General features: G+C 40.7%; 1 protein-coding gene across 15 annotated transcripts in view; it reads left to right on the plus strand.

Moving 5' to 3' along the window:
* ANK2 (ankyrin 2) overlaps positions 1-23,080 on the plus strand; it is a 779,379-nt gene that overhangs the window by 705,419 nt on the left and 50,880 nt on the right. For 13 of the 15 annotated variants that reach the window (XM_019521994.1, XM_019522000.1, XM_019521987.1 and 10 more), the window contains 5 exons: positions 3,429-3,554; positions 6,307-6,429; positions 9,174-9,206; positions 12,239-12,260; positions 15,949-21,645. In XM_019521994.1, coding sequence (XP_019377539.1) covers positions 3,429-3,554; positions 6,307-6,429; positions 9,174-9,206; positions 12,239-12,260; positions 15,949-21,645 — 6,001 coding nt within the window. The remainder of the gene's footprint in view (positions 1-3,428; positions 3,555-6,306; positions 6,430-9,173; positions 9,207-12,238; positions 12,261-15,948; positions 21,646-23,080) is intronic. The other 2 variants (XM_019521991.1, XM_019522002.1) reach the window with 2 other exon arrangements.

A 23,080-nucleotide genomic window follows, 5' to 3' on the forward strand; every position in this document is an offset into this window, starting at 1 on the left:
TGCTGGCTCCTGCTCATTTCCCCTTGCCACCCCTGCCACCCAGTTTAGCAGCAAGGCAGTGATTTAAAAAAAGGTCTCTGAGAAAATCTCCTGGCTCCTTGCTTCTGCTGGATCCCCCTTGCTGCTTAACTGAGCATGAGGGCAGCAATGTAAAAGCTGGTGTATGGGAAAAGAGCTCAGGGACCTGAGTCCTGCTTCCAGCCTCCAGGTTTTACCCTGCCATAGGGAGGTTAGGAGCCAGCATACAAAGGCTTTTCCCAGCCTGGTTCCCACCTTCTGGCCACTCATCCCTACAACTTCCCCTTGTCTCTCATGCCACCCAGCTGAAGCAAAGCGGTGCCAGAGTCAGCCTGAAGCAGCATGGGATGAGGAAAGCTGCCATGTCCCTCCTGAATCCTTGCCACAGCAGTTGACTGTTCCTGTCTTCCCTTCTCCTACCACACATATTCCTCAGGGTGAGCCCATATAGGAGCACAAGGAGCAGGGCTGAGAGGTTTCCCACCATGAGATAATAACTCCCCTCCTGCCAAGGGACTGACAGGATGTAGAGGCATACTCCCAAGGGAGGATCCTTCCCAATTGTCTGTGGCAGCTGCTGCTTTTCAGTAGTCAACTGTCACTTGACAGCCTGCACCCTTTCCAGGCCAGGAAAAGGGTAGGCTGTCAAATTATGGACCTCCACTAAGGGCAGGGGTGGCCCAGGGAGCAGCCCTCCAGTGCTGTCTGACTGGAGTTCTCTGCCCTGTGGAGTTCTGCAGTCACAGGGCTAGAGGAACATCTGTACAGTTAAGCTCCTGGGCTATTTTTCTATCAGGATAAATTTCTTCCAGTAGAAAGGACTGTCTGTATGTGGGCACTGTCACATCCAGGGGGAATCTTCACAGTACTATTATGATCCATCTTACTGTCTGAATTGACTGCAAAGCAGCAATCTGGAGGAGTAATGCTACCCACCTGTCTCAAAAGGCTGCTAGGATCTTGTAGAACCATGTTGAGAGGAACAAGAGTATTACTGCTGAAGGGCTAACTATATTTTTTGAAAGGCTGATATAATACTAGCTTTGGGGAAAAGAGAAAAGATTATATAGAGAGGGATTATGTCCTTTTCTGAAGCAAAACTGGCCTTGAGGTTATTAATAATTCTGTGTGGTTAAGGATGTTAAAATTGGTCACACAAAAACATAGACATGATGACCGTGGACAGCTACTCTAAAAGGAAAATGTCCAAGGTGTGGTGGCAGCAGGTTGCTGTCACACAGAGATACATGCATGTCAGTTTTATCAAGTTTTATTTATCTAGCAGATGTACTAAAACAATGCACCTCCCGTTCTGCCTCTCACATCTGCTGGCATCAGTCTGTTCACTTTCTGGTCTGTGTTGCCTATCTCCAGGGCACTCAGTGGAGTGGTAGGATGAAAACAGCTTACATTGCTGCCTACGGCTCTTGAACTGGGTTCTGCTGGTGTGAGCTAAGCTTAAAGGTCAGCCAAATACATAGTAACCATTTCTAAATTGGCCAGAGGTGAATGATTAAGTTTTAAATAAGGTTTATGATGCCACATGTCAGGAGAGATCTTGAGGTTGTCATTAATTCAGAGAAATTCCTACTGAGTTGTGTGCGCATATGTCAGAAAAGGACATTTTTAAAAACAGTAACTACCGCAGGATTTAGCGTTTTGATTCTATTATTCATTTTTTTTTTATGCTGAAATTTGTGAAGCTTAGTGTTAGATGGGTTTTGTGAAATAAGGGGGAAATTTCCCCAGGCACAAGGTTAGTTACTTAAATGCTAAATCTCTCTTTTAAGTGTACATTATTAATAAAAAAGATAGTCAACTCCTTGACAGCAGAAGTCAGAAGTGCTGTTGACAATCAGTGGGACAAGCTATTTTCATCCACCAGCATTAGGAACTTACATTAAAGGTTTGATTAATATTCTGCATTTTGGATATTCATGTCTGATGTTGAACAAGTAAAAGCATTCCGTGTGGAGATTTGAAGTACTTTTTGTTAAAAGCTCTTTCTGGCTGAATCATCTCTCTCAAAAGCGATGGCAAGTGGGAAATGATGTATGAGCATAGAATATTCTGCTTGCTTAGTGCATCCTCTTTTCTACTTGAAAACCCCCACCTAATTTCTGCTCACCATCCTTAATTGCTCAGTTTCAGGCTCTCCAATACTAAACATAGGTAGCCTTTACCCCCCATCTCCCCTCCAAAAGATAAAATATGGCCTCAGCAAATTGACAGGGCTAAATTTCATATAGATAATGACAGGAGGTACTTGCCACACAATGTGCTAGCTTTTCTTGGTGGGGGGTGGAGGGGAAGGCAGCAGGTTGAAGGCAAGTTTCAGTGATTGATGAAGAGACACGTAAACAGCCACTAAGGGCACCTGCACATATGTCAGACATCTGCTCCAATGCATGCTAATTAGCAAGTGTAGGAGCAGACTCGATTAATCAAGCATGTGAGACTCATGTTAATCAAGTCTGCTGGAGTGTACTAATTAACATGCTCCAGCAGCTTCCACGTCATGTGTATTCAGTGTCCTGTGCTTCGACATGGCAGCTGGGGCACTTGAACTAAAGCTCTTCGAATGAGTTTTAGTTCAAGCACCCCTGCCGCCATGTTGAAGCACAGGACACTGAATACACATGACTCTTTGGCTGCTTTAATTACAGCAGCTCTCAGAGCCGCTCTAATGAAAGCCCCCACCCCAGAGCACATGTATAGATGCCCTAAAAGACCCAAGTGATACCATACAAGCATTTCTGACAGTGGCCAGATTTTCATAATTGCCAAACGCTCACAGCTGCAGTTGAAGCAAATGGGATCAACTGGTAAACGGGATCAGGCCCTTTTAAAAATTAAGCACCTTAGAACATATGACTGAGCCTCAATGCTAAGACTGTCATAGGTGGATTGGTTAGCCTACTGCAGAGTAATCTGCCTAAGGAATTAAATGGGCCAACCAAGAAAATAATCTGTAAATTCATGATACTCAGTTTAATTTGCTACCTTACAGCTCAAAACTGAGATCCTGGGTTTGCACAAGGAGTAATATAGTTCCTTCATCTGTGGTGCTTAACTAGATCTAAATCCATGCTATATTGTAAGTAGAGATTCAGGTAGAGATTCATGCTGGTACCAGCCATGATTTTCATTTCTAAGAATTTTACCACTGTTTGTAAGTGAAGCCAGTAAAATATTTAAAATGAGGATTCAATGTTCACTTCTGAATTTGTTTACACTAGTTCAGGATAGTAACAACAATGAAACAACAACTTTGCATAAGAAATTCAGGACCTTTTTAGAAGATTGGTTGAAAAAAACAATGTAGAGCCGTACTTGCATAGGGAAATAAGTTAGTCATACAGAAATGAGTATCATCTTTAATAAGATTTTTTATTATTATTTTTCCATAGGTATTGGAAGGAAAACCTATCTATGTTGACTGCTTTGGCAATCTAGTGCCACTTACAAAGAGTGGGCAACATCATATATTTAGTTTCTATGCCTTCAAAGAAAACAGACTTCCACTGTTTGTAAAGGTAATGGAATAGTTTGGTCATGGACTAAGGTTTTATTCAGGGCTAGCTCTGGGCTGTCAGTATATGAATTGGACTGGAAAATATCTTCTCCTGTAATAAATAATGTAGTAGGTGTTGACGTGGACAACTGCTGGTCTGGTTTATTTATAATTTATTGAACATGGCTGCACAAAATCTAGGTAAACATTCCTTGTAAATGTAATAATTTGTGGTTATGTACTGCACGCCATTTTCATGTATTCCATGTTTTTCAAACTTCAAGCCTGTGCATAGGAATGATGGTATCTACCTAATGAGCTTTGGCTCATTACAGAACAACTCTTTTGATTGATCTATTTTGCAGATACAGTCCTGTGCTTCACAGAAATAATACATTGTAAAATAAATGAGCAAAAATAAAAGTCCACAGTAATATCAACATACTCTTATATACTATTTTGCAGAACTAGATCTCAAAGTGCTTTGCAAAGGAGGTTCATATCATTTGTCAGTTTGTATAAATTGGAGTTATCTCCTTCCTATTCCTGTGTTCCATCTCTAGCTGTTTTGTAGCTCATAAACTTCCAGACCATTTTGTGATAATATTGAACTTGACTATGGTTCACTATATTGTAGAAAACTGAATATTCTGGTATGTTTCTCTGGCATTCATCACAATGTTGTCATCACAACAAAATTAATCTCACACACATTTCACAAGATAGCTGTTCTTCAACTCTGGCTCCATCATAGTCCTGCTAAAGGCAATGCAAAATCTTCTTTGACTTCAATACTAGCAAAAATGAGTCCTTTATGTAACTATCATCATCCATATGAGAGTGCAACAATTCATACTGAATTCCCATCTCTACTCCAAATCCAGCTTTTGTTTCTATACTGCTTACAAAATCAAGTTTTCAAAACTGGAGTAGAAAACTATGAAAGTTAAAAGCTGCAACCCAATAAATTGCTGCACAAGCAGTGACTTAAACCCCATACCAACATGCTACGTGTGCAATCCACTTCCTTCATAGGGTCACAGTGGATGAGTGAGCTGATCATGCTGACAGCTGTGCTAATACTCACCAACATCCATATTAGTGTTAGGGACAGTTTGTGGTACAGATCTACTAGGCTTATTAGGACTTTGAACTGATGTCCTTCTCTGTTTTGGAGAAGAAGGAGTACAAGAGGGTACTTTGTATTTTCATTGAAGAGATTTGATTATTTTTTAAAAGTTTGGTGACACTAGGAACTGAAAATGCCAGTCCACAGAATAGCAGTTTTGCAGACAGTTACAGAACAGAGTTTCCTACAGTGCTCTTGAAGGGTGTTTCAAAGCTTTCATATGGTGAAGATCCCTAACGTAAGGGCTGAGTAGTTCTGTATGGCCAACAGGGCTGCCAGGGACTACTGGGCAGAGATGACATTTTACATTATTTGTTAAATTAAAAGCTCTACTAATCATTGTGATGTAAAATATATTTAACCAGTCATTTTTCCAAATAAAAGTTACTTGAGGTCATGAACTTTGGGACACTTCCAAATTCTGAGTAGGCTAATCATAAACAAGGAACATCCTGTTGCATAATTACAGTATTTGTCCTGTGCCTTTTGCTCTCCCTCTACCCCTTGCTCTTTTGTAAATTTGTTTTCTTTATTTAGAACAGATCAGCTTTTGTTTATATCACAAACTGTTGACTTTGTGTGGTCATATCCCATCCTAGGCTTTCCAAGACAGGTCTCAAAGCATTTGATGTGACTTGACATCCTGTTTAATATGACAAAAACATATACAGCTCTATTTCAGAGTAATTTTACCACTTGGCCTTGGTGATAAAACCAATAAGAAGGCATATTTCTTTATTGGCACCTATTCAACAAGTTACATTTTCTAAGACTGCAAAATCTAAAAGTACTTTTAAAGTATTTGAAATGCTCTCTGTCTTGTGTGTAATTGCAGCATAAAGGTGTCTCCCAAATAGCACAAGGTGTCAGAACTTACAATGTTTCTATACAATGTTGTTCAATTTGGGATTAAAGTGGTCTCACTTAAATATTTTGCAGAGCTTTCAGAGGTTTGCCAGTAGGTTTCTTCACTGAAATGCAGTAAATAGGGATCAAAATGATTAGATCTTCTGAAATGTAAGGGGGTTGTTTTTAGTGTGAACTTTGTCGAATGTGTTCCTCACTGATTCTGTACCTATCACAGCAGTTAAGTTATCAAGTGCTGTGTTTTATGCAAATAAAGTAGAACATACAATAACTTCTAATTATCTATGTGGGAGGATAAAAGAGCAAGAATATGGTGTGGTTATATCTGAGGTGTATTTTTATCCCCCCCCCCCCCCATTTAATAGAGAAATCAAAGATGAGTCCCATTATTTTTTCAAAGCTTGGGGACCAAATTCTATTTAATTGAAAAACAGAGTGATTGCAGGCCATCATGGGAGCATAATCACAGTGCAGTTGCAGTCTCTCACAGCATTCTACAGACAAGTCTCTATTAGTAATTTAAAATGTGTAAATGTATCTATGGTTTTCATTATCCTCCTGTCTCATTCTCACTGCCTCATGCATCCACCTACACCTACCTTCATACCCATCAAGCAAGGAGCAGCAACAATAGACCTCCCATGAATTTGGAATTGCATACAGAAGCTAACTTCCCTTTCAGATCTAATTTCCTCCTGCTAAATACTTGTAATGGGTGTATCTGAAGTGCACTGTAAAACAAAATTGCATTTATGCTTCAATATCTGTGTTTTATTAGGTACGAGATACAACTCAAGAACCTTGTGGACGACTATCATTTATGAAGGAGCCAAAATCTACAAGAGGCCTAGTACATCAAGCCATCTGCAACCTAAATATTACATTGCCAGTTTACACAAAGGTACTATAGCAGAGCTTGCTTTTTTTTCTTTTTTTACAAAGATTGCCTATGATCACATCACAGCATGCTTAGCAAATAGGCTGGAGGACAAAAGATTTCTAAAGACTTATTCGTCTTTAATGAAGTATAAATAACACCCACAATATTTAGCATTGTACAAAATAGGACTGGAGGTAACCTCAGGAAATTATTTAGTTCAATGCCCTTTCTCAAGGCTGGAACATCCATGCCTGATCATTCAAGACAAATGTTTGCCTAACCTGCACAAACAAACTTCCAGTAGTGTTGATTCCATAGTTTTCCTGAATACTGACATTATCACTCATCTGAAAATACAAACTGCATCTATGACCTAATATTTATCTACTAGGGGAGGAGGGTGTTGGTGTTGGATTTTGGTAGATCATATAGCTTTCTACCTGAATTTCCAATGAAATGCAAAGATTAGAGACTTCATGGGCCTAATCCAGTTTGCTCTGGATTAGGCCATGATTAAGGAAAATCAAGGTGGCTGCTGGCCATTTTCATGGGCAGACTGTGGGTCTGGCAGCCATCTTTGCAGACAGAGCATGGTGGTTCTCCCCCCCAACATCTCTGATTGGCCAAGCAGACTCAGTGTCCCCGCCCCTCACCACTAATTTGTTGTGAGTAGGGCTGTCCATCATGTGGCCCTGCCCCTCACTACGAATTGGTGGTGAGGAGTGAGCTGTATGATGGACAGCCCTTGCAGCCAATCAGCAGTGAGGGGTGGGGGCAGCAGCCATTTTGCTGTTCCAGCAGCACCCCTTTCCATCCTTCCCCCTGGTGGACTCAGTGGGTGGGCACAGTGGCCACAAGGACTGCTGGCTCCCCATAGGGTGTCAGCATTTTATTTTTGGTGAGTTTTTTTTTTTCAGGGACCCTGCCAAATGCATGTCATCCACACTTTTTCGTGGAGTCCTCGCTTTTTCACTAAGCGTGCCCGAAATTACAGTTTCCTTGAAAATTATGAAACCACAATTTTGGTGGGTCCCTCCCCATGATGGATTTATTCCCATTCAGAAATTATGCTAAAATGTATGTAAATTATACCCACCAGTAAGACACAGAACTGAGAATCACTAAATAAGCTGGGCATAGGCAACGCGTAGTGGGGTACAGGGGGGCACATGCACCCCCTGAGATCAGCCACTGCCGAAGCCGCCACTGGCTTCTGCGGGCGGTCGCTGGTCACACCCGCCTGCCTCTCACTGCCAATATAGCCAGCGGCATCTGCAGACAACCCCTGCTTGCTGCTTGCCACCCACCCCTTCCCCCTGGCGGTCAGCTGCGGGAGGACACCGCTGGCAGCAGTTGCGGGTAGTCCCCACTTGTTGCTGCTGATACTGCCAGCGGCAGCTGCAGCTCGTCCCCACTCTCTGCTCACCACTGTGGTGCCGCCTCAGTTGCAGGAGGCACCAGTCATTCATGAAGCTGGGGTTGCATCCCAGCTTTGTCAGAGACTTCCAGTATGATTTGGGGCACTGACTGAACACTGTAAGTCTTAGTGCCTTTCCTGTATGAAGGGGCTTATAATTTATAACCACTTCTTAGGGTTTTAGAAGGATAAGGCAATTAATTAATGGTTAATGAATTACACATACTGTGTTCCTCAGAACTGCAATATAGTTTTATTATTTTATTAAGGCAGGCATAAAAAGCTTTAAAATCAAAGTCCATTAGGATGGCATTTCCATATCTTGCTCAATGTTTGATACAAGTTCAAGGACCACTAAAGACAGTGAAATGAGTTTTATGTATTTCAATGAGAGCTAGACCAGGCACTAAGACAGAATGTGCAGGACACCAGCACAATTCTGTTACTTTTGCCCATAGGTTCCTGCACTGTCGTTATCAACATTGTAGCAGGTGACTTCCATTAATGCAGGGGTTGCCAGCCTGTGGCATGAGCTCATGTGTGTGACATATGGCAGATCAGGGAGGGCAGCTGATAGGGCAGGAAGCAGAAAACAGCAGGAAATCAGGCATGGACCAGAGTAGAGACCAGAAAGCAGATGCATAGTTTGGACAGAGGAAAGGGATGGGAGTGGCACTTGGGGAAGGTCTGGGGATAATTTGTGACATTCCTGTCAAAAAGGTTGGCCCCCATTGCATTAGTACATTGAGCTATGTGAATATTATCAGTCCCAGTATTGTTCATGCAAAATAGGCCTGTGCTTAGAGGTGCATTTTACCTTTAATGATTATAAAGAATTAAAAGAGCATACTGTCTCAATAGATTACTATAAGATGCATTGTAACATGCTGTAGAAAGTGCTTTGCAGTAGCTGTTCAGAGGGTTACCTTTCTATATATGCTGCAGCACAACTCATAAAATTTTAGTTTTACAAGGGGAACCTTCTCCATTATTTTAGAGGATTTGTCTGTGCTTTCTTAACATAAAATATAAATAAATGTTCTCTTGAGCATGCATATCTCATAAGCCTTATAAAGCTGGATTTAGGACCTTGTGGAAACCTAATACTCTCAAGCAACTTTTCTGTGTGTAATTTACTTGACTGTGCAGCCTTTTATATTTAAATAAACCTTCTAGATATTTTTTTCCAGTTTAGACTTTTTAAACTGGTTGCAAAAGCATGCTTGCTACATTTATCCGTTGAATGTTATCTGAAGTAACACTTTTCCTATTCTTTTCTTCAAAATATTCTGTACTTTTCCTACCCTGTTTTCCCCCTCTTTGTTGCATGGCATTTTGGGGCTGAAAGGAATCAGAATCAGATCAAGAACAGGAAGAAGAGGTAATTTGCTGTAGTGCTATCATTATGGGTGCATAATTGCTTGTATGTACTAACAAGAGACAACTAATACATGTTTCTTACAAAACTGAATTGTTTCCCTGTGTATTGGCCTAGTGTTACCAGGATGGATTAACAGTTCTCATTTTAAGGAGCTGGATGTCATTCGGGGTTGCTTGCAGGTTGGACACACATAGTGATTTACTTTATCTGAAGGAGATTTCGGCGTATGTTAAAATACGTTTGTTCAAAAATAGATCTACAGAATACTTTTTCACTGAAAAGCTACCTGCAAGTTTTTGCAAGCATGTGAAAGACTGTGGGCAGGTAATTCCACTTAGCACAAATGAGAGGAGTTATCATCATGGTGCTAGTTATACTTTCCTGATTCTGAGGAGGTCCTGGCCCTAGAAAAATTGAGATGCCCTCACTGAGATGCCACTGGTGGAGTGGTAGAGCTCTACTCTCTTCTTCCATCCCCTGATACAGCCCAAACATACTTCCCATGTAAGCATGCAGGCAGAAACATATAGCACAGTTACATCCAGCAGGGAGTTCCCATGAATCTGGTCCACTGTACTGTCTCAGTGGAACGATGGAGCTGCAACTCAATCAAGAATCTGGACTTTATGCAGTAGAAGTCCATGGTGATGGTTATGGATTTCCGAGTTGAGTACTAGAACCCAGTGTTAACCCAAAAGAAAATATTTAGGTTGTTAAATATTTAAGAAATGCAGCTTACAACTTAATAGAGGAATAGGGCCAATGCTCCTAACACTCGCACATCTACACGTGCATTAATGCGCTTTAGGTAATGTACTTTAAATCTAGTGTCCCCATTGGCTCCGAGATCTTGAATTCTCTCCTCTCTTCTCTTAAATGAAATCTTTAGTTCACTAAAAACTTCTTAGCAATTTTTATATTTTCAAGTGGTTGTATTAATTTATTTTGTGAATAAAATTTACTTGTATTATTATGCTGACATACAGAATCACTTGTGAGCTCTTGGAATATTAATTACCCAAAAAATAGATCCATCTTAAGGAGTCTCTTTTTCTCTCAACGCATCAGTGGGATTTCCAGTAGCAATATGGAAATTGCTGTTGAAGTTCTAATGGATCCTTACATTAAATGACGCTTGCATCGGATTCACCAATAGTAAAATGGCCTAACAGAGATCATGTGCCGTGCATTGCCATGTCACAATTTGTAACAATTTATTTCTGTCCTAATCACTCCCTTGAAAAGCAAGCAGTAGGGTCATATCACATTTTGATTCAGTATATTGCACTCTATTTGATTCAATTACTGCAGTTATTGACTTAAGGACCCTCTCCTTAGCAGACATGGGCATTCTTGACACTTACTGAAGATGTTCTATGCACCGCAGTGTCATAAGTGATACTGTTTCAACAATGCCTTCTGTTCCCTGCCTTCATAGAGTTAGCTCACAGAGCTGTATTTCAGACTGGTGTCTCCACAGTTTTGGACCCAGTAATTCCATTTACATATGTTGATCTTATTTCTGTACACAAATAATTGCTCTGGCAAAATTGTACAGGCAGATCTCTGGGATACCTTTAACTATATACCTCCTTCAGTTCCTAGCAGCCTGAGTGATAATAGCAACTGAAACTTTTTCTTCATATCTGAGGTCAAGCATGCTTATTAGTACATGCAAATGTCTCCCTTAATGTTCTTACAAGGATCTTCAATTTTAAATGAGACTAAAACTACCTCATCTACTAAATGCATTCCTAATACACCCTGCAAGTCAGGCAGCACAATGTTCCCCTTCATGGTAAGCAGGACTTCCCATTAGTAGAAATATATATTAGAGCCATGTCGCACAAGACACTTAAGCACATGTTAAATGCACTTAAAATGCCAATATGTATGTGTTCAGGCAGGATAAGTGCTCAGCATTTTCCTATTGTACTGTATCACAGCAAAGTTATGCCTTTTTACACTGTATTAAGTAACACATGTTGAGTTAATGTGGGACTGTTCCACAGAGATAATATGATCAATTGTGGTCGTGGGGCTGGGACCTACAGTCCACCGATTGTGGGTCCCAGCCCTAGGATCACATGGGACTTTCAGATCAACTCCAGTGCAGGACCTGAGCTGAGACCAACAGTTCAGCAGATTTTCAGTCCCAGCCCTGGAACTGCACCAGAGTTTCCAACTGGTTCCAGTGCATTCCCAGGGCCGAGACTGAAAATCAACTGATTGTAGGTCCCAACCCCACACTGCACTGGAGTCTTGAACTGGTTTAGTGTGGTGCTAGGGCTGGCAGCACAGATCAGCTGGTTGTGAGTCCCAGCTCCAGCAGCACATGAAGCCAATTCAAGACTACAGTGTGGTTTGGGTGCTTGGACTGACATCAGCTGATTGGCAGTTCTCAGCCATCACACTGCCCAGGAGCCAGTTCAGAGGCTGAGTCTGACAATCCTTGATCATAGCAAGCATTACGGTGCGACTGCTCAGAACACATTCTAACTTTTAATACATCAGCCTAATGCTTATTATGACCTGAGATAAAATATATGTTAAGTGTCCTGTGTGACAAGGCCCTTAGTAATATTAAGTACTACCTGTTTTTCCCTTGTGCTGACAAGTTTCTACTCCCTATGATCTATCTGGGAGTTCCCGCTTCACCTAAGTGCAGGAATAATTTCATAGTAGTGCAACTTCACTCTCACTAATCTACAATCAGAATCCTCTTTGCTGTCATCCCCATTCATCATATAGGTATGCAGTACTTAGCACTTATGGTATACAGGGTGAAGCCCAAATTATAACTGTAACAAAGTAGCTGCCATTAGATAACTGATATGCTCTGTCAATACAATAAATAACTAAAACCATTCTCATTGCCAGTTTATAAACATGCACAATTCCATTTAAATCACTGGAACTGTATTTGTTTATAATAATGGCTATCTTCACTCATCCTGTGACTTTCCTACCATCTTAATATACATAGCAATGATGATATTGTAACTTTTTAACTTTTTTTTGCTCTCTTTCAGGCTGATGTGACATCAGAAAAAAGTAAGATTTTGTAAAAAGTTATTATAATATCTCATTTTGTATGGAAGCTGGCTAGAAATAAAGATAAGCATGAGAGAGATCCTAAGATCTAACTGCCATTATTAATAGCAACAATAGTTTTAAAAATGTAATAAAAAGCAATGTAATTGAAATGCAGCTATTTAGTTATTAACATTATTTAACTTAATTAATAAGCAGTAAATTCTAAAACAATTCATTTAAGCATTCACTTTCCTTCAACATCCCTAGTGACCCTGCTATTGCTATTATGCTTGTATAAGGTACCCATCCCTCCATTTTATGTTTTTGTCCACATGTTGACATAATATTGTCACCTCATTTTTACCAGAGAAATGACAGTATCACTTTTTTAATGAAAGCATCTCTAAAATTCCAGATACATTTCATTAAGTTCATTAAATGAAACTCAGGCATGTATAAAAGTGATACTGTTCAAAGTATTCAGACCCCCATTACTGTGGTGAAATATGACTGGACGTATGGCTTTGCTTACATACCCTACTTTTTATCATGGAACCTGACATCTATTAAGCGGAATTTTAGGGGCTAATGATTGGTCTAATGAAGATGCAAACCAAAACAGTCTTTTCAATCTGAAAAAGTATCTTTGAGGGCTGAGAGCTTTCATATGAAACTTCAGATGTGATTGTCTTACCACAGGCACTCAAAAAACAATTACTTTTGATGGTTTGGGTTTTCAGCCATCTTTAAAAGTGACTACAATTAAGTGCAGAAGACAGAGCTATTTTTCTCACTGTATTTTGAAGTTTTACTATTTCTCCATTGCTGTATTACAGATAAATTCCATAATGTATAATACCCAGTGTTCAACAAGCTCCTTCCTGGTCCAAGAATTTTACAGGATTAATGTTGGTTATTTTCATTATGTCTAATAGATCTCTTGTCTTTTGAGCTTCATAATGAAGTTTCCAACACTGCCATTTGATCATAGACCGCATTGTAGGTAGTTTCACTTAAGTTAAGGAGATTTCACATAAACTGGAATCTAGACATATGCAGGATTACAGGACTGTGGGTCTTGGGTAGCTTGGGTCTGCATGCTCCTGTGGAATTTCATTGGAATCACAGCCTTGTAACATGGACGCAGCAGTCCACAGTAGCAAATAACATTACATGGCTGGAATTGAACATCAAAATTATTTTGACTGGACAATGTGTAAAGTATTTTACAGGTTACACCAAGCTGGGGGGAGCAGTATATACACTGCAGAGTAGAGCTAGCATTCAGGGTGACCTAGACAAATTGGAAGATTGGGCCAAAAGAAATCCTGTGAGGTTCAGCAAGGAGAAGTGCAAAGTTCTGCGCTTAGGACAGAACAATCCCATGTACTAGTCACCTGCTGGGGACTGACTGGATGGGCAGTAGCTCTGCAGAAAAGGATGTGGGGGTTACAGTGGAAAATAAGCTGAATATGAGCCAGCAGTGTGCCCTTGTTCCCAAGAAGGCTAACAGCATATTGGGCTGCATTGGTAGGTGTGTTGCCAGTAGGTCAACAGTCGGTCAGTACTCTCCTCTATTTAGCGCTGGTGAGGCAAAATCTGGAGTACTGTGTTCAGTATTGTGCCCCCACTACAGAAAGGATGTGGAAAAATTGGAGAGTCCAGCATAGGGTGACAAAAATGATGAGGGTGCTGTGGGACATGGCTTATGAGGAAAGACTGAGGGAACTGGGCTTATTTAGTTTAGAGAAGAGGAGACAGAGAGAAGACTTAATAGCAGCTTTCAACTACCTGGAGGGGGCAGGTTCGAAAGAAGATGGAGCTACACTGTTCTCAGTGGTGGCAGATGACAGAACAAGAAGCAATGGTCTCAAGCTGCAGCAAGGGAAGTTTAGGTTGGATATTAGGAAGAATTTTCTCATTAAGAGGGTAGTGAAACACTGGAACAGGTTAACCAGAGTGGTGGTGGAAGCTCCATTCTTGGAGGTTTTCAAAACCCAGCTAGACAAAGCTTTGACTGGAATGATCTAGTTGGGGATGGTCCTGCTTTGAGCAGGAGATGATCTTCTGAGGTCCCTTCCAACCCTAACGTTCTATGATTCTATGATCTGAGAAGTGCAATGTCTTCCAAGTGATTCTGGAGATGTTGCTTATTTTGCATCAACCATATGTTGCTCTGTTGCCCTTCTTCTTTGCTTTAGTAAGCATCTGGCAATACTATAAAACAGCACAGAGATGAACTCTTAGTCTAGGAAATGTGGCCATCCAGTTTTACTGTACATAGTTTCCCAATGGAGGAATATTAAGACTTCATGAAACACAAGGAAGTACTATAGCAAAGTGAATGTTTTTGTGAGGAAGTACAAATACTTCTTATTGCCCAACATCCTTAAGATAGTAGTACTCCTTCAAGTAATACATAATGATGCAGGAAAAACATTACACTTAGTAGAACATGATTCTTTTTTAAAAGAAGAATTTCATCACAAAGTGAGTATGGTGTTCTGTAGATAACCAACATTAAACCTGTAACAGTTTATTGAGTTGAAGGCAAATGTCCTAATAGTCCCTCCTTGAACTGGGTCTTATCCTGATATATCCCCTCATGAAGTTATACCCTATCATGTGCTGCCTACATCCAATACTTTGTATATTGGTTGTAGAGAACAGAGACTATTTCACCACAGTATGTTTTGTATTATTTCATGTAGTCTTTTGCTTTATAACCATTTTCAGCTAGTGCTTTTAAGTGAGGTTACATATCCAGCAGTGTTTGCAGCACCTTTGCTTTGCATGGAAATAACTTGGCTTACATAAATTGTGTGTTTGTGTCCAGTGTGAATGTCTCTGATTTTTGGTTGCCATACATTACATTTTTTTTTTTAAATTTGAAATCATTTTTGGTTGACTTGGTTTCTTTTCTATTTTCCTTCATTTCTCTCTCTTTTTTTCCTTTTCTTTTTCTCCTCCCTCAATCAATTCATTATTTGTCAATGAGGATGTTCCAAGGAAAGGACCATGCCTCTTAAAAAACATGTTTGTTTCATTGTTTAGGTGTGAAATCCCCTTAGATGAAATGCCGGTTTGCAGCTGACTCAGATCTCTATATATTTTATCATATTTTAGATCATTGCAGAATTAAATACACACAAATACAGAACTTTGGATCACTAAGAAACAAAATGTATACTCTTACCCAAATGTTGTTCTGACAGTTTGCTACCACTGGCTTTCACTTAGAGGAAATCGACTTTCAACCAATTCTAATGCTTTTTTCCTCACCTTTTTCCTGTTTTTTTTTTATTTAAACATTGATCTGTAACATCTGAACAATCTTGAGATGCCTGGTTTTGTGTAATTTCACTGTGTTACCCCTTTGCTTTTTTATTTTTTCGTTGTTGTTATTCTAAGTTTTTTCAGTGGTGTCCTGATTTTGTTTGTTATAGCTTTGATGTTGTTCGTGTGGGTGTGCTATAGTGAGAAAAATAAGCAAGTTATTTCCTGCCCATTTTTCTTTTCAGTTTTTTTCCTGTTAGCTTTGCTTTGCTCTTGTACCCTCAGATCTTGTGGATCCACCATTCCCAGCCCATTTTGTTGACCTTCCTCCACTGCAACCAAAGACTGTCATTTCCAAACCTGATTACATTTTTCAATCTCTATTTTCAATTTCCATTTTACTTTCAATGTTTTTTCATTCACATCAAAGATGATGACGAGACAGAATCTACAGAAACGTCTATCCTGAAAAGCCATCTGGTTAATGAAGTCCCCGTACTAGCCAGTCCAGACTTGTTGTCTGAAGTTTCTGAGATGAAACAAGATTTGATCAAAATGACTGCCATCTTGACAACTGACCCTTCTGATAAGTCAGGTTCCATTAAGGTGAAAGATCTTGGGAAAACCACTGAAGAAGAGCCAGGAGAGCCTTTTGAAATTGTTGAAAGAGTGAAAGAGGACTTAGAAAAAGTAAATGAAATTCTGAGAGGAGGAACCTATGGAAGAGAAGAACACGTCCCACAGAAGTCCCCTCTTGAAAGAGAGGTAGTGGAGGAGGAATGGGTTATTGTCAGCAATGAAGAAATTGAAGAGGCCAGACGAAACGTTCCTTTAGAAGTCACCGAGCCTGTCTGTATAGAGGTCAGAATTGACAAAGAGACAACAAAGGAAGAAAAGAAAGACATGACAGGCATGGTAGACTATCTTACTGATGACTTAAAAACGTTTGTGTCTCTTCATGAGGTGCAACCACAGACATTACAAGAAGATTTAACAGAAGAGCGATTTGAAGCTGTAGTTTTAAGCAGGGGATCTGAAAAGGAAGAACAGGACTATCCAACAGCTGAAACTCAAGGTGCACAGGAGCAACATAAACCAGCCTTGGAAATTAAAAAACCAGTTAGGAGGAAATTAAAAGAAAAACAAAAGCAAAAGGAAGGAGATGCACAAAGCACTGAAGAACAATCTGGACTAACAAAATTCAGTTCAGAGGAGTCATTAGATGAGGAGCCAGGTTTAATGCCTGCGGCTGTTCCTGAGGTTAGTGCAGTGTCCCCAGTAATAGAAGAGACTCCTATTGGCTCAATAAAAGACAAAGTAAAAGCTCTTCAGAAGCGGGTGGAAGATGAACAGAAGATACGTTCAAAACTGCCCGTGAGAATTCAAACAAAAGGGAGCACTATGGCTGAGCGGCCTACTAAAAAACCAGTGCAAGCTAAAAAAACGGTGCATAAAGCACAACCACCTGTTTCCCCCTCTGCTAAAACAGAAAGACTTGAAGAGACTATGTCAGTCCGTGAGCTGATGAAAGCCTTCCAGTCAGGGCAGGATCCATCCAAGAATATATCTGGGCTGTTTGAGCATAAGTCTCTCAAAGAAAAGCAGCGTCCCGCTGGCAAAGAACCAACTCAGCGAGAAGCAGTTGGTTTAAAAAGTAAAATAGCACAGGTCCATAAAACAGACAGGTCAGATCGCCAGCCAGCCAAAAAAAGCCAGGCATCTGCAGGCCTGAAAGATTCACAGTCCAAAAGAGAGGCTCAGGCCTCTTTGCATGATGTTAAAAAGGGAGAACAAGTCAAAGAACAGAGCTGTAAAACAGCTGAGCCTCTCTCTCCAGTATTTGTTGAAGAAGAAAGTGTCAAAGATGCAACACTTGTGAAGGAAAAGGCTACTGACGATCAAGGGGACACTGACTTCCAGATCAGCCCTGACCGAAAAACGTCGACGGATTTTTCTGATGTCATTAAAGAGGAGCTCGAGGATAATGACAAATATCAACAGTTTCGACACCTCTCGGTCACTGAGAAGGGAGAGCTTCACTTAGAACAAGTCCTAACCAGTCCTTTTAGCATTGCTTTCCCATCAGACCATGTGAAAGACGGGTTCCTGCCTGCTCTCTCTTTACAGAGTGCTGCTTTCGATGGCAGCTCAGAAAGCCTCAAGCATGAAGGTGTAGCGGATTCTCCCGGTAGCCTGCTTGAGGGAACCCCTCAGATCAGCTCCGAGGAAAGTTATAAGCATGAGGGGCTGGCAGAGACTCCAGAAACAAGCCCAGAAAGTCTCTCTTTCTCACCAAAGAAAACCGATGAGCAAATAGGAGAAACTAGGGAAACCACTACAGCCCACAAAACAGCGGAAGAATGCTCCCCGAAGGAGCTCTCCCCAGCTGAAGATGACAAAGGTATTGCTGAAAAACAGCTGGCTGCTGTGACTGAGGCTATTACGTCTCTTTCTGATCAGTCATCAGAGAAACTGGTACCTACAGCCTCTGAGAAAGAGGCAGGCAAGTCTGGAGATAGTAGCTCCACTTCCTTTATGAAAGATGTTAAAAGTGATCAGGAAGCAGAAACCACTGAACACACACATTTAACTCAATCTTTGGAGGGGCATGATACCACTGCAGAAAAAGAGGAAGATGCAACCTCTGAACACCGTGTTGTCGTTAGGAGTCCCCAGAATTTGGAACTGTCACTTCCTAGCCGTGACAGTGAAAGCTTTAGCCCAGTTGCAGATGAGTCCTTGGCCATAAGTCATAAAGACTCACTAGAAGCAAGCCCTGTGCTGGAAGATAATTCATCGCACAAAACTCCTGATTCCCTGGAGCCCAGTCCTATGAAAGAATCCCCCTGCCGCGATTCTCTTGAAAGCAGTCCTGTAGAGCCAAGGGAGAAGGCTGGGATTCTTACAGGACAGGCTCCCGTTCAGCCTGTCCTTGGTAAAGGAGAAACCTGTCCGGAGCTGGCATCGATACGTTCCAGAATTCTTCGTGAGCCTGAAGGAAGCACTGAGGATGACAGTTTAGAGCAAACATCCCTCATGGAGAGCTCAGGGAAAAGTCCTCTTTCACCAGAAACCCCCAGCTCTGAAGAAATTAGCTATGAAATCACACCAAAAACAGCAGACTCCCAGGCACAGTCCAGTATCTCCACGCCGGTCATAATCCCTGAAGTCAGCGAAGAACCCGAGGATGATCCAGAAAGTGAACCAAAGAAACGGTTCACACCAGAAGAGGAGATGTTTAAAATGGTGACCAAAATCAAAATGTTTGATGAACTAGAACAAGAAGCAAAACAGAAAAGAGATTACAAAAAAGATTCCAAGCAAGATGAATATTCTCCAGTCCCTGACTCAGATGCTGCATGTGAAGCTGAAGTACTAGAGCCGACAGCTGTGGAAGGAAAGGGTATACCTGCAGTGTTGACTTCTTCATTGGAAACTAGGAAGAGTTCTTCGTCTTCAGAAAGTGAACCAGAATTGACTCAGCTGAAAAAAGAAGCTGAGTCAGGCCTCTTCCTGGAGCCTACAATTCGAATGCAACCTCCTTCACCACTTCCATCCAGTATAGATTCCAGTTCCAGCCCTGAAGAAGCTGGATTTCAACCCATTGATCCAAAACAACATGCTTTTAGGATGGGGGAGGATAAAGAAGAATTGGATAAGACAACCGACGAAAACAGCTGCAAGGTGACCACAGAAGAATCAAATGTTTTGCACCCTGATGCTGGTATCATAGCAGAAACTGCTGAGTCAATGGGTTATAGTACAGAAGGAAGTGAGACAATTAGTCCCAATGGTCCAGTCACGCAACTTGATGATGCTTTTTATCATGCTATAACTGATGAGACTAAAAAAGAAGTTCAGGTCCCTCAGCCTTCACAGCAGGATGATACAACTGAAAAAGATAAAGACCTTACTGCTACAGGGGCTGTGTCTGAGAAGTCAGGTGATGACCCTTGTGGACATACTACTTCTCAGTACTCTATATCACAAGGCAGTGAATTGACTGCAGATGATTCCCCTACACACACCGCTTTGGAAAGGGATTTGGAAAAAGCAGGAAAAGATTGTGAGGCATTCCAACAGGATTTTTATAGCAAGGAGCTCCCAACTGACTATTCATCCCTTACCAATGAAAAAAATGAATTTGAAGGTTGTACAGCAGACGCTCATGAAGACGGTGCTCCCCATATGACAAGTCCTTATGAGAATGTTTCTTCTGAACATTTTTTCACTAGCTCTGAAAGAGATGCTCATTCTACTGAAGCAGAAAAATCAATGGTTGAGAAAGTATTATCTGGAAGTTCCCTTAGTGGACATGCCCCTGGATGTGAAGATCAGTCTTCAGAAGAGGTATATATGGAAATAGAGTCAAAACACATGGATATTTTTCAGAAAATGCCTTCAGGGACTTCAGCATCAGACCCCACAACATTAGATCCATCTGCTCTTCAGAATATAAGGGATGAAGCTGAGAAGCTAATCAGCCAAGTGGTCATCACTAAGACCGATGTAGATTGTGACAAGTGGAGTGAAATACGTGAAGATGACGAAGCCTTTGAGGCCCGGGTGAAAGAGGAGGAACAAAAAATATTTGGTTTGATGGTGGACAGGCAGTCGCAGGGCACAACACCTGATACTACTCCAGCCAGAACACCCACAGAAGAGGGCACACCAACTAGTGAACAAAACCCTTTTCTCTTCCAGGAAGGAAAGTTGTTTGAAATGACTCGAAGTGGAGCCATTGACATGACCAAAAGGAACTATGCAGATGAAAGCTTTCATTTCTTCCAAGTGGGGCAGCAGCTTCAGGATGAAGTATCTTTATCTGAAGAAATGAAACAAGCTGCTCAGGTGGAATCTCCTAAGGTTGAACAAGCCCCAGATTCATTTCCACCTTCGGAATCAAATGAAACTGACCCAAGAGAAGAAAATGCATTGACAGCAGAGTCCCCAGTATCAGAGCCTAGTGACAAATCAGAGGAGATGATCAGCACAGGCACCACAAAAGCAGACCTTAAATCCAGAATTCCAATTAAAATGGGTATTTCAGCTTCTTCAAAATCACCAAAGAAAGAGACTGCTGCCTCTGAATCTTCTGAAGATGAATGCATGTCCAGAATGGAAACAGATCAGATTGACAGCAGTCAGGTGCCTTGCCCTATGTCTCCTGAGCAGTCTGTGGTAGATGTGCAGTTAGAGTTTTCAACAGTCACTAGATCTATTTATTCTGAACAGGATGATGAGTCCCCAGACTCTTCACCAGAAGAACAGAGATCTGTGATTGAAATCCCTACTGCTGTTATGGAGACAGTGCCTTCTGAAAGCAAATCCAAAATTCCTGTACGGGCCACAGCTGCTGCATCACAACTATTTCAACAATCAGAACAAGAGAGCCCTCATTCTGATGGTTTTATAGACAGCCTGCAGCTTGAAACAAAGGATGATCAAAGCAAGCCAAAGTCTAAAATTCCCATCAAAGCAACTTTCCAAAGAGCTGAGCAACAATATGCATACACTGAAACATCTGTCTACAAGCCAGAGTCACCCAAAGCTCCTGAGATGACAGACTACCAGCCTATGAAACAAGACAGTCGAAGCAAATCTGAATCCGATGCGAGTGTTCCCATGGACCCAAAGATTAAGCGCTCAATAAAAGCTAGGAGTTATGCTGAGGCAGACACAGAGAGCAGAGAGAGGGAGAGTGAGATGAAGCTTGAATTAGAAATAGATGAGGCGACAATGGGAAGAACAAAGGTATTTTCATCAAGGTTGCCAGTTAAAAGCAGGAGTACTACAGGAGCTTCCCGTAGTGCTGTTAGTCCCACAAGTGAAAATAAGGAACAGTTTTTTGACCTTTACAAAAACTCCATAGAATTCTTTGAAGAGATTAGTGATGAAGCTTCCAAGTTAGTGGAAAGACTTACACAGTCAGAAAGAGAACAAGAATTAGTTTCAGATGACGAAAGCAGTAGTGCCCTAGAAGTCTCAGTTATTGAAAATGTACCATCCATTGAGACCCAGCAGTCAGTTCCTGAAGACATCTTTGACACCAGGCCCATTTGGGATGAGTCCATTGAGACTCAGATTGAGCGTATTCCTGATGAAAATGTCCATGACCATGCTCAAGGTATTTGCCAAACACTGGGATTCCCTGTGCTACGCATGTCATGAATTTAATATTTTTTTTAAAAAATTGGTGTGTGTGTATGTATGTGTGTGTGTGATCTGTGCATCATTTTCTTTAAGCTTTTTGTGATTGATTGTAAATGCGTTTGTAAAAGCTATGTTTGTTTTTTTGTGTTGTCTCTTTTTCTTGTCTGTGAAACAATCTCAAGATTGCACATTGCGAATGCTTATGGAAAGTATTAATATAATAAATAGAAAAGACTTTATCAATTATTATTTTGCTTTTAGCAAAACAGATGCTTCAGGCCATGAAAATTTTGGCTTTTGGTTTTCCTTAATCCTATCTTGACCTGGTATTGCTAACATAATAAAGTACTTTAGCACAGTCCCTGTCCCTAAAACTCGGGGAGGCAAATCCCTTTTGTTTTGCATGTTAAGACATCAGTGACATTTTTCAGATTTTTTAAATAATTGGATTTCCTAGATCCCTTTACTTGACGGCCAGTTGTTCAGAAAACATTTGATGAGTCATCAATAACTTAATATGTTATTGTAGGGTGGGTCAGAGTTTTTTCCCTTGCTTTTAAGTTACTTTTCATATTTATGAAACAGTTTCCAAGAAAATCCAGTAACTAAAACTTTGAACACATGCATGTTGCTGTACTCCTGTAACCAATTTTTGGGAATGTGGTTGTATGAAATCTATATATGCGTATTGGGAAAACCAAAATTCAAAACTCTGCTGAATTTAAACTAGCTGTGAGATGGACAGGCAGAAAGGCTAGCATATTTCTTGCAATTGGAGTATTAAACATTGAAAAGTGGGCTTTTGTTTTTCCCATGCCTTCTTTGCAAATGTCCTGGGTTAGTTAACTCTTCCATGTAATAATCAAATTAAATATTTTTGTAAAATCCTAAAGACACATTGTAATTTGAAGTGCCTTATGATTGCCTGAAAAACACATTCTTTAAAATAACGCATTCTTTAATTTAAATTTGGGAGAACTAATCTAGAACACTGCAGTATAGTTTTTTAAGCTGTCCATAACTAAGGGGGCATGGAAAATTATGCCTCTTCTTTTCTCATTAAGTGTTAGCCCCCACCTCTTGATTTGGATACACTTATTTTTACAAATAAGCCTAAGAATAAAATGTTTGGTGAAATTGGATACAGAAGGCTTTTACATACTTATTTAGACATCTAATCAAGAAACCTGTTTTGCAAACTATTGAGCAGCCAAAGGCTTCATTTTCCTGACTATTTTGGCACTTAAATAAGGACCTAGAAAGCCTAATTTGAGGCATACATTTCTAAAAACTTTGCCCCAGTTTATAGAGCTCCAATGCAATTAGAAGAAAAGTAGTCTTTTTGTCATGAGATATTCATCAGTTCAGTAGCTTCACCTTAACTTGCTTTAGACAACTTGTGGCTGTTC

Source organism: Gavialis gangeticus, unplaced genomic scaffold (assembly GCF_001723915.1).
Source record: "Gavialis gangeticus isolate Ggan-Ray unplaced genomic scaffold, GavGan_comp1, whole genome shotgun sequence".
NCBI classification, from domain to species: domain Eukaryota; kingdom Metazoa; phylum Chordata; order Crocodylia; family Gavialidae; genus Gavialis; species Gavialis gangeticus.